Source organism: Vitis vinifera, chromosome 11 (assembly GCF_030704535.1).
Source record: "Vitis vinifera cultivar Pinot Noir 40024 chromosome 11, ASM3070453v1".
Classification (NCBI taxonomy): domain Eukaryota; kingdom Viridiplantae; phylum Streptophyta; class Magnoliopsida; order Vitales; family Vitaceae; genus Vitis; species Vitis vinifera.
The window spans coordinates 18521948-18534994 of record NC_081815.1 but is presented as its reverse complement, the minus strand read 5'-3'; the positions used below and the strand labels follow the sequence as shown (position 1 = coordinate 18534994).

The 13047-nt window shown below is 32.6% G+C and overlaps 1 protein-coding gene across 1 annotated transcript; it reads right to left on the bottom strand.

Annotated features, from left to right (window-relative positions):
- On the bottom strand, nt 1–4447 carry LOC100253044 (serine carboxypeptidase-like 17). Its single transcript, XM_002268481.5, has 14 exons — nt 4254–4447; nt 4026–4171; nt 3756–3832; nt 3531–3653; nt 3327–3429; nt 3206–3243; nt 2952–3053; nt 2406–2492; nt 2160–2315; nt 1990–2061; nt 1787–1908; nt 594–707; nt 426–480; nt 1–320 (listed from the first exon to the last, which is right to left on the bottom strand). Exons 1-14 carry the CDS (start codon nt 4391–4393, stop codon nt 237–239), a joined length of 1419 nt encoding a protein of 472 aa, XP_002268517.1. The 5' UTR covers nt 4394–4447; the 3' UTR covers nt 1–236.
- Between the last annotated feature and the right edge of the window lie 8600 nt (nt 4448–13047).

The following is a 13047-nucleotide window of genomic DNA, read 5'->3' as shown; positions in this document are numbered from 1 at the left end:
TTATATCACTACAATTTTCTAATTTATTGCAAACAAAATTACAATCCTCATCTTGTATCAAGCTTCAAATTAGAATCTTGCATCCATGATGTCATAACATGGCATTGTTACATGGAGACAAGCCACGATAATTAATAAGCAAATCACATCTAAAACGACTAAATTATTATCCTCATCTCAAATCAAGCTTCAAAACAGTTCCACATCAATGATGCCCCTACAACTACCGCTTTTAATTAGAGAGGATAATAACCAAACCACCTCTTAATCATGGCATAACACTCCTTAGCCTTGTATTCAATGGCTACATGACCAGCACCCTGTAAATATACAAAGAGAAAAATACATAAAACCATGGTTTTTGTTTTCATTTTTCAAAGTTCTATAGAACCTTAAGGGGAGGAATGAAGTGAGCTTAGTCTTACCTTTACAGTTGCAAATGTTAGAGAAAAGTCATCATTTGTAAACCTTTGTGTGTATCTACATGAAAGGATCATAGCATGTCAGTGAGATCACAACATGGTTTTGATGCATTAAAATTTGATTAGAAAAAATTGTTAGGTTGCAAGAGGATCACAAATTTTGGAACTCACCCTGAAACTTGAGCATCTGTGTACCATGCTCGCCAAGTATCAGCCAGTGTCAAATTGAGTAAATTTATCCACTCTTGTGTGCCAACATGTGGAATAGACATGTCATGATCGCCACTGTAGCCAGTACAGAAAAAATAGTACTATCAAGCAAAATTTTATGCTTATAACCTTAGTTCATACAAGTATTGCCTTTATTGATGCTAGTACATTATGTAGCTAATTTTGTGCAACATTTATAGGAAGTGGCATTTTTGTACTCCTAGCAATCGCTTCCTTGATATGGTCCTCTCATGATTTAAACTCATGATCTCACCCAGGAGAATCATTATTGCATGCCTAATAATCTTTTTCCTAACATGATGATCTCGTGGCTCAAACCTATAATCTTAGTTTGATACCACTTGTCTACCCCAAGGCTTTTATCCATTTCATATGATCGATCAATTGTTTATAACATTCAAAATATACCCTTTTATATATAGCATTTGACATCACATTCATTATGAGACATACCAATACCCATTCTAGGCAACACTCTTCTTGAGATGAATCGACACCCATCTTTAGGCAACACTCATCCTGGAGCATTATCAACACCCATCACAAGGAAAAGTTCATCTCGAGGTATACACCCGCATTTCAGGGTTTAGTTCTCATGCCATCATTTCCCGATGAGTGGAATTGTTGTATACATAATAGTAATTGTTGTATACATGCATCAAAATTGTTATATAGATCATTTTTTGTGTTGAAAAGAAAGCTTTTATACCACTTAATATAGTAATGGAAGCTTTCACACAAAAATAATGAAATCCACATAGAAAAAAGAGGTTTAACATGGTTCACTCAATCATATCTACATCCATGGAATATCACAAGGAAAGAGAACAATGACACAAAATAATTTCATATATTTTAGTTTCTACATCCATATCATGAATCTAAATCCTGAAATAAATTTTGTCTCCCTTCTCCACGAGTGTCTCACACACCTCTCTTATATCTCTATTTGCCCATTATAATCTTTTCCTAACTTTTTCCTTTAGGACTAAAAATATTTGTTCTTTCCTTATTCAACAAGAAGACTCATTCCTATCAAGACAAGATTCTAAAGGAAAAAAGATTTTCATACAAAAATGTTACTAGAAACATAACCAAAAGGTAAGCAGATAATAGCTTCAAAGTTTCATCACCTGTATATTAGAGCTCTGAGGCCTGTCTGAGTGAGATTCCGTTGATAAGGAATGCTGCTCTTTACATCCCTTGTGTAAGCTAGGCCGGAAACATTGCACCTCACCCAATGCCCTTTTGTGCCCTGATTCACATTATAAAGATTCTGTATACTCTGGAAAATTTTCTGTTTGCTTATCATCTATCTCTTGGAAAATCTACATACCTCTCGAACATGAAGAGCCTCTCGAACACTTTCATCGTTGGACCATATTTCAGAGAACACATACATGTACTCCTAGAAAAGATGAAAATTGGTTCATTATGCAATTCAGCAATAGAAAGAATACCAAAATAAGTTGTACTATTTCACAAGCATATGCAACAGAGGTTTACATGGCAATGGTATGCTGCTTTTTTGCCAAGTCCTGAGGGGAAATGTTTAGAATTCTCAATGAGAGACCTCTGCTGCGATTTCCATTTGTTCGGTTTCTGGGATGAAATACCACAGTTTGGTTCCAAAACTTGCATTGTGTATATGGGACTGATCAACTGCAAACTCAAAGAATCAGTAACATCCATTTTTGTAAAATTTGGGAGTGGTATGTAGAATTTAAGTTAAGACTGAATAATGCCTCTAACCTCACTAATGGCTTCCATATCGGCTACACATTCTTCATTGCTTGCATTTACAGTCACAAAATCTCCATTGCAACTCGCTTTGGCAGACTTGAAATTCATAGAACCAAAAAATCACAGATTTTAAAGTGTTATCATATAAATGAAGGAATGAAATAGATTTTCCTGTATGTACATGTCCCAAGGTTAACCGACTTGGACTAAAACCCAAACACTCCCTTTCATGGCCATCTTCTCTAAATTTGTATTTGGACTCAATAAATGGAAAGCAAATAGGGTCTGTGAGGTATGGATTCAAGACTTATTCTAAACCAAGGCTTTGATACCATCCTAACTTAGCAATTTGACCAAAAAATTTAAGCTATTAAATAATAGATTGACAGGCTTATGAAGCAGCTCAAACCCTTGTAGAACTCCCTATTTTACAACAATCATGTCTTCTTATGGACCTCAGAAGTTAATATTTCTGAGCCCTCAGGTCTAAATGGTTCATCTAGCAGACAGAATTAGAAGCCGGAAAAAAAGTGACTACAAGATTGTTGAGTTAACCTCGTATAGATTATCAGGTATAAGTGTAAGCCGGTGGGCGATTTTGATTTGTGCATTTCCATCAATATATGAATCTGTCACCGGGTTCCCAAGAATGTATCCCTGATTACAATTCCAAAAACAAATGAATTTGGATAAGCTCAAACCGGTACCAAGAACACCTTTCTTTGATCAATCCAATATAGTGTAAGGCATCATCATCACTGAATTGGAATAAGCTCTATGAGCATAGCAGAGTGATTAAATTTCCTTACTTGGAGGTTCATTTGCAGAAATGTTCCGATTCCATTACCTGCAACTCAACAGGGAACCAAACCATACTTCAATGATCCAAGGCTTAACATACTAGCTAGACTAGTTTACAAAAGACCTCACCGTAATATATCTTTTCAGTGATCATTGGAAGAACTATGCCTGAGTACGAATCACCACCCACATATAGATTATTTTTCAGGAATTCAGGGTGATCCAACAACCACTGCGCAAAAGAATTTGCAAAAACAATTCCTTTTACTTTAGTACTCTTACTTGTATATAAACAGTACAAAATTAAATCACCCCCGGAGCATTTTTCCATACCTTGTTTAGAAATTCATAGGTATGTGTGGAAGATTTGTAGTCATCTGAATAATAACCCTCTTGGGTCCTTGAGTAGGAGAATCCTGCTCCAACAGGTGTATCTACATATATTATGTTGAGGCCCTGAAGAAAAAGAAGATATCGACATTCACATAAAGATGATAGCAAAACAACATTCCTAACAATTATGTGAAAATGGCAGTACAATGGCTCGAAACTTAGTACCGATGTCCATGTGTATTCATTCAATAGGAGTGATGGTAAGCCTCCTGTATAATTTTTGTAGTCGAAAGAAAGGGGACCTATGCAGATCAGTAAAACACAAGGTATTCAGTGCTGGTTTTTATCTGAGATTTCGGATCAAGGACAAAAGCCTAGTGCTTAAAACAAAACTAAACCGGAAAATAAAAATGTACATCATTTGAACACTGATATATATTGTACCTAAACTTGTAAAATTTATAATCCAATGGAATGGAAAGGTGAGATTTGTACCATTTCCATAGAAGAATGCAGAGAAAGTGGAGCAACCAGGGCCTCCAGTCAGCCACATGACAAGAGGGTCTAATACTGGGTTCCTCTGGGACTTGACAAACATGTAAAATAGCTGCACTTCTTCATTTTCACCTACACCCACATATCTGCATACAAAAACAGACCATCCCCAAGACAGTTTACACATGAAATTCTCCAAGAACTTAGCTTGAGGGAGACAAAACTTACCCGGTTTCGAGGTAGAACGGAAGTTCACCAGAATACCCGGGTAGGGTTTTGATGATTGAGCTTGTACTGGCAATGGCTGATAAGAAAAGAAAAGGAAGAAGCAGAAGCAAACGTCTCGGGAAATGCCGGTGTTCAGCCATGGTTGTGAAGCTTGAAGCTTGCCACAGGAAAGTAACTGAATTCAATATATATAAGCTGGATTATAGGGGAGTGCAGACACCTTACTGTCAACTCGGTGAAAATAAGGAAAACGGAGAAAGTTCGCTGTCCCATCAAAATCCACATTACCCTTTCTATCAAGGACAAAGGGAGAAAGTTAGCTGGGACAAAAGAGGGAAGTGGTCGTAAAAGAGGATTAAAAGAATTGTTTTTTGAAATAGTTTTTTATTCTTAAAAATTAAAAATTATTTTTAGAATAAAAAAGTAATTTTTTGATGAAAAGTATTTTTTTGAAAACATGTTTTGAGAAACATATTTTAATTATTTTTAGTTATTTTCACTTCTTTTTTATTATTATTTTTAAAAATAATTCTACAAATATATAAAATAATTATAAATAAAATTATTTTAAAATATTTTAAAAAATGGTAAACAAGTTAAGAACATTTTAATTTCTCAAACAAACTTTGTTTTAAAAAATCATAACAAAACTATATTCTTAAAACCTGATATTTAAGAATTATTTTAAAAAAGCTTCCCAAGTAGATTATAAATTTAAATTTTTGTTTCTTAAAGTAAAGTGTTTTACTTCGAACACTCATGATTTTTTTTTTATTATGAATATATCCTTTAAAAGAAACTAGCAAAATTCTTGGATCATCTCAATGGGGTTAGATACCAGAGGCTGGAAAATTTTATTGTTTAAAACTAAATCGAGAGTTCTAAGTCTAAATTTACCTAAGATCCCATGAATATTTTGATACACACTAGATGATAATGACTATGGTAGGTTGAGTGTGATAACCACCCTCAAGGTTTATTTATTAAATCCTCGTCAATTACTCAACTTATAAGATAACGTTATCCTTTATTTACTCTTTTTGCTTGGCTATGATTGAATGAAAAATAAATAAATAAATAAATAATTGGAAAAGTGAGTCATGATATTACAATTTTACCCTTTAATTTCCATCACTCCTTTACTTATATGAGATAGAAAAAAAAATGGAAAAGAAATAGGAAAAAATAAATTATTTAATTTTTGTCTTATTTTATTATAAGAAATTAAATTATTTAAAATATATTTTTCTTAAGTATTTTTTTTTTCAAAAATTTGAGATTTTTGTAGAAAAAGAAATAAAAAGAAATTTAATTTTTAATCTCTCTTGAAAAACCAATCCCTAGAGTTACTATGTCATTTTATGTATGTAATAACAAACTTTAAGAATTGCACATGATTAAGTAAAAACCTTATTAGTGTAAATTAATACATCATTTGGTTTCAAAGATGGTTTATAATATAAGTATATTACAAAGTATAGTATGATCATACCAAACTATCGGTTTGATAAAAAAAGTTTAAAATTTTCTCAATTAAGCTTTGTTGTAATATATTGTAATATTAGTGTATTTATATTTTAAGTATAGTATAACTTCATTATACCTATAATTTATAATAATGGTAGTAGTATTAAAGATATTTTTTTATACCTCATTGACATCTATTGCCTCTTCAATTGCGGTATAGAAAGTTGTATGGTTGAGAAGAATGTTGCAAAGCTTGGGAATAGTCAATGATGTTTTTGGACTAACAACAGTCTATAGTGACAGTCAAGTTGCGATAGCTTATGTAAAGGGGGAGCAATTTCTGGGAGTTGGAACTGCCCAAAAACTACCCCAATAATATATATATCACACTTTTACTTTTTCTTTAGAAAAAGAAAGATCAAGATAAGTCGGGAAGAAAAGTTCTTTGCAAAAGAATGTGAAAGACTTTTGTGCTGTGAAACGGAGTGGTTCTCAATTTTAGTATGGTTTCATTCACAACTTGGGGCAAAGAATTGAACGGTGAAACAATTATTTTTTTTATCTTGGGCTTTTCAAAAAGATAATCCGAAAATTTCTAACAAGCATGTTAGAAGACACCCAGTATAGAATTAGGTATGACAACAGGACGAGTTCGAGACGGGTCGCCCCCATCTCAACCTTGCCCTATTTATTCAAAATAATTCTCATCCCAGTTTCATCCCTTTTAACTTTTTTTGATTTTTTTTAAATTACTATTAAATTTTTTAATTACATTAAAATAAATATATTTTATAAATAATTAAATTATTATATTTTATAACTTATTTTATTAAAAAAATATTTTATTATTATCTATATATTAAAAATAGTCAAATAAAAATTAATTTAATTTAATTTTAAAAAATTAATTTTATATATAATCGAGTGGGGTAGGGTGGGACAAGGCAATACCCAAATCCATCATAGGTTTTACAAAAAATTCTCAAATCCATTTAGTTAAAATTCGAACTCATCCCATTAGGGGTTGGGCGGGGCGGGTACCCAAAAAAACTCGTCTTATTACCATCCCTACATAGAATATATACATAGGAATGGCAATGGGACGGGTTTGGGACAAGTCACCCCCATCCCAACCTCGCCCTATTTATTCAAAATAATTCTCATCCTCGTCTCATTTAAAAAATTAAACAAGACAGGACAGGTATGAGAAATTCTCATACCCTACCCGCCCTGCCCCGCCTCGTTTAACTTATTTTTAATTTTTTTTAAAAAAATTACTTTTAAATTTTTTAACAATATTAAAATAAATATATTTTATAAATAATTAATTATTATATTTTTATAATTTATTTTATTAAAAATATTTTATTATTATCTATATATTAAAAATAGTAAAATAAAAATTAAATTAATTTAATTTTATATATAATCGGGGCAGGACAGGATAAGGTAATACCCGAATCCGCCCTAAGTTTTAAAAAAATTCTCAAACTCGTCCCAAACCTATTTAGTTAAAATTGAAACACATCCCATTATGGGCGGGGTGGATACCCGAAAAAACCCACCCCATTGCCATCCCTTTATGTATATGAGATGAAACTCTTTTGATGTTTTGTTATGCTTTGTGTGAGTGTTTAACTAGGTTGACAATTTCGGACAAAATTCCTAAGTATCCCTTAACTCGGTTTTCCAATTCCTCTTCGGACTACTTGACCCTTGAAGATTATGACTTTGCTAAAAGGTAAAGGTATGTAGCCGAGTGTGTGGTGATTGAATGTGAATTAACCTTATTTTTTATATTTAAAAGAGTTAAGAAAGTTGAGAGAAATGTTTTTTTCTGAAAGATTTTTGTTTCCCTATTTCTATATCAATCCAGATGTAGGGACAGGTCGATCCAACTAACCTATTTTTAAGATCAATTTTCAACCCTTGGATTAAGGGTTACATTTTCATTTAAAATGAACTTTCTCCCATTTCTGGAGCAGAGAGACTACAGTAGTCGTTCTTGTGCTCCTCATTCCCTTTCCTCTTTGAGGTTGCTTGCTCTAAGAAAATCTCATCCAAGTTTTGAAATTTTGTTTTAATGGATTTTCTGAAAATGAACATGGGTTGATTTCTAAAACATTCATATCTCATTCTCTTGGTTTTGTGCAAAAACCCATTTTTTTCTGGTGTGGATTCAATAAGAGGTCGATATCGAGTTTGGTGTGGACTCCAAGTGTGCTTCGAAAAAAGAATGTGAGAAGCCGAAAGTGAAAAGTACTAGTCAAGTAGTCCAGGAAAGATTAGTTGGCTTGAGCTAGGTAAAACCTTGTATTCAGTTTTTATTCTTCATAGTGAATGTTTTCGATCGGTTGTAGGCCCGTTGTTTTTTATCTCTTCGGATGTTTTCCATGTTAAAATTTGGTATCTCATTGTCTCTCTCTCTCTCTTCTTAGCATCAGTTTTCAATTTCAGCAATTTATTATAGTTTTGATTTTCGACTATTTGATTGAATGATGAAGAGAAATAACTATGAATCATCTTTGAAGCTGTTTTTGAATGTTGATCATTAACATTTTGAGATATATTGATCTTGTGTTTATCAAGATTTAGTTAAAGTAGATTTGAGTTTGGGAGTGTTGGGTCATGTGCACGTAAATTGCATTTTAAAATTGTTAGGGAGTGTTGTTGCATTCATATATGCATATGATTTATAATTTGTGTTTTTGAGACTATGTGAAGAGAATAAAAATATTCAAAAAGTTTTAAGGTTTGCTAATTTAAGTTGAGAATTTTTTTTTTTTTTTTTATTGATCAAAACACCTATTCACCCCCTCTCTAGGTGTATTCCACTATTGAGATTCACATTTTCACTTTGTATCGGAGATACATGTTGTAATCCATTGTGTGTGCTTTCTTTTTTTTTTGGTTCTTGAATGTACATGCCTTAATCTATCATTAAGGAGGCATAGTTGCTTAGGTAGATATACTAGTAGAAATATTAGGTTTCTCTATCCAGAATTCTTCCCATTCTTTGGGGAATGGATTCCTTCCCCCAACCTTATCCATCCAGAATTCTTCCCATTCTTTTTTGTCTACCCTTTATGAAAGGAAAGGTTCTTTTCCATGCAAATGAAAGGTAAATGAAAGGGTAACATCCTAACCCACCCAAATAAAATAAAATAAAAAATCCAATATTTACAAGGTTCAATAAGAATGTCTTACCTACATTCTCAAGCAATGATGATCAGTCTAATAATCTTCATATTGGAAAATCAAAAAAATTGAATTGAGAAGGTCTTACTTAGCAAAGAGCTTTCTCCATATAAAATTGGCTAAAGCCACTAAGATTGGCTCAAACCATAAATATTGACTAAAGTCACTCTATTTTTTAGTTGAAGGACATGGGTTTATTTATAAGTTCTCAAGCCTTGGAAAAATCAAATTATTATTCATGTTGGACAAGGATTCTAAAATATAACAAACTCTTAATTGAGTAAAAAGCAACAAAACTCTACCTTGTGGAATTAGTTTCCACTAGCAACTTCTAAAATTCCAAAAATCCTTCGATAAGTAAGCTAACCATCATCTTTCCTCCAAGCTCCTCTAAATGCCATGCATCTAAAGTTACTCAAATTCATAAGATATTAACCACTATGTCAACAAATTAAGTAGGCATTTGAATCTCCATTTTGGTCTACTAATTGCAACTAAATTTTATTGTTGTTGATGGACCCATATTGAAACATCTTCTTTATTTATCATTTGTCGGTCATTGTTTGTCTTATTGACATTTGTTGGATTAATTGTTATTGTCTCAAGCTCTACCTATTATGAAGTAGTCATAATCAAGGATGAAAATATCGATAATCATGGATATATCGGATATATATCGGCAGATATTTTGGAAAAAAAATATCTATAAGCCTAAAATTGATCAAAATTTATAAAAATATAAGAAAAACTTCATAAAAATGTAATTAGAAATATAATAAATATTTTAAAGTTGTTTTATTAAATAATTTGATATATGTATAATATGATTTATCATATTTGATAATAATATCATATGCATCGATAAAAGCACCACAATAGAATAGGGTTGGAAGACGTTATTATTTGGACATTCTTAGGAAAATGGATCATTTATATTCACCTTCATTATTTAATCTCAATCATTTGATCATCTTATGAGTTTTGATCATCATTTTTCATTTCAAAAACATTCTCAAGATTTCATCCTTATTTTTCATGACATACACCCAAACCCTTGTAGAGAAGTCATCAATAAAAGTAACAAAATAGTGAATACCTCCCAAAGAAGCTATTTTAGTTACTTTCAGTAAGATGGGTTGCAATATCTAATTTAACTCTTATTTGCTTTCGAAACACACAATGCTAACAAAATCCTAGTTTGCAAGTTTTTACACCCTTCAATTTACCTTGTTTTACTAAATTTTGTAAAGCCTCTTCAATTGCATGTTTTAAATGCATATGTTATAGCCTTGTAGTTTCTAATTCTTTATCATCTTTAGCAATTGTAATTGTTGATCCAATGATCATACTCTCTTGAAAGTAGTATAAATTATTCTTCCATGTTCCTTTCATCACCACAATTTTACCTAACATAACTTTCAAAATCATATCTTTCACAATATTAGTGAACCTTATGGATTCTAATATTCAAATAAGATGAGATGTTTCTTCATACTATAAACATATCGAACATCTACCAAATTTTAGTCGATTTGTCATGAGTCTTTAACTAGATGGTACTAAATGAAAAACCTAAATTACTTTGTTCCCTATACCAAGACCAATTAGGGTGCATGCAACTTTCCTAAGACTTTTAGATCCTAGTAATGGAAGCATGGATATCAAAACTTTTCCCAGGATCTAAAGCTCAATGCTTTACCTAGATTTGGATGTTCCTAGATCAACTCCTAAGAATATGTCAAATTCACAAAGAATCCTATAGACAAAGCAATTTTTTGTCCAAGAACTCCTTCTTGAGTCCAAGCACTCAAATGGTAGAGATTGGACACAAGGTCAAGGCTAAGGTTCTCTTTCGCTAATGAACGGGAAGCAAGACCAAAGCCCTAACCCCTTAAAAAGGGTATTTATAGGTTTCCCATGGGCTTAAGTGACTAGAATCCAGCTTAGGCTTAGGTTACTTAATCTAGCCCAAAAATGGTCATAATTGATTAATTAACCCAATTGGGTTCCAATTAACAAATTAACCCAATCTCAAGAGATCATTCATAAGTTCCGAAGCAACTTTGCATATTTACCAAAACGCTCTTATGCACACAAGTGAACTAAGAACTCATACAACCCTCATCAAGGAATATGAGTTCGAGTTGAGATAACAGAGACCTATAGGAAAATACTGGCTTCCTCATAATCTAATTTTAAAGTCGAGTCAACATCCTACTACAAAAAGTCACTACATTCCAATGCCTTATGTATATTAGAATAAGACATAAGTACTTAGGTCTAAGACCTACTATCCACTATATGCAACCTCCTCATGAATTGGTGTTTATAATCTAATAAGGTGAATACTATCAACCTATCAAGATTACATCTACCATCCTTGAGTCACAAATCCTCCTATTGTGTGATCAACTAACATACTATAGCTCATAAAGAGCATATATCAAGTTCTTAATGAGGAACTACTACGACCATAGATTTACATAATACACTTCCTTTGGTAACTCAAACTCCATGAGATATCATGGTGTCTCTATTGAGAATACTTATTGTCACTGAATTCCATCAATATAACTCATTTTATAGAAAATATATAACCACCTTAGGGTCTTACCCGTAAGTTAAAGTCACTAAAAACTTTGACACAAGTTTAGTATTCTCTTAAGGTTGAGAGACTATAGGGTATAATAGTTTGCTGAAATCATGACTACTTGATAACTTTACATGTCATGGCTAACCATAGGTCCTCTCTAATATATAAACCATACACACAAGTGGACTTACCATGGGAAACTCATCCTAATGACTAAGACCATTCATTCCTTTAATTAGGAAGTAGTGCTCTATAATCTCAAATGGATTACCTAAGTCCATGAATCGGCTATGAATAATTTATCTACTTGGAAGGAGGTTATGACTTGGATCTTCCGTGCAACTCCTAATGCACTTAAGTCATATACAATGCAAAAAATGTCTGGCCAAAATACTTATATGATATAGTGCATGGAATAAGATAAAAATAAATGAGAAATCAAAATCTTATTAAATAAATAATAAATCTAAAAGATTACATTATATCATGTTTTTAAGGGTTATATCCTAACAATCTCCCATTGGCCCTCAAAGCATATTGGAAACACACCTAACACTTATGTTATTCCTACACCATCAAAGACTCTACCCAACAAAGTCTTAGTGAAGGGATCCATTAGCTTCTCAACAAGAAGTATCTTCTCTACTACTATATCACCACTTTGAATCAAATGATACTTAATTCTTCTTAATGTGTTTACCCTTCTAGTGGTTTCTTATTTCTTTAAACTGTGTCACTACCCTAGTGTTAACAATGAATAGTGTTATGGACAATAAAGCCAAGGGTACTACCCCAAGTCCCATGAGGAACTTCCTATGTCAAACAACTTCCTTTACTGCTTCAAAAGCTACAATGTACTCAACTTCCATAGTGGATTCAGTAATGTAAGATTGTTTCACACTTCTCCAACTAGTAGTCACACCACTAAGAGAAAACACAAAAATGGAGGTAAACCAAAGAGAATCCTTATAGGACTAGAAGTTTGAATCTATGTACACAATACATACTAACTCATCATGTTAGAACATAGGCATTTAATCCCTCATTCTCCTAAGATACTTCAACATATGCTTGACTATTGTTCATTGTTTTGGGCTAAGATTTGACTAAAATCTACTAACAATGCCTACTACAAAGCAAATATTCAATCTAGTACATAGCATCATATGCATAAAACTACCCACAACTAATGCATAGGGTATTGCCTACTTGCTCTCTTTCTACTCAAGTGTCTTAAGACACTGATCCTAGGAACTAGGAACTCCATGCCTAGAGGGTAGGAAACCCTTTTTGGAATCTTGTGTCACATACTTGACCAAGGGCTTGTTAATGTAAGTGGCTTGAGATAGTGTAAGTTTCTTATTCTTACAGTCCCATAGTTATATGATTGTCTTCCCTGTTGCAAAGCCTGGCCAAAGCGAAATCAGCTACTTTTGGGTTGAACTTCGAGTCCAGGAGGATGTTTCCTAGCTTGATGTCATAGTGGATTATTCTCTGTTGGCATTCTTCATGCAAATATGCAATCCCATGGAGTTT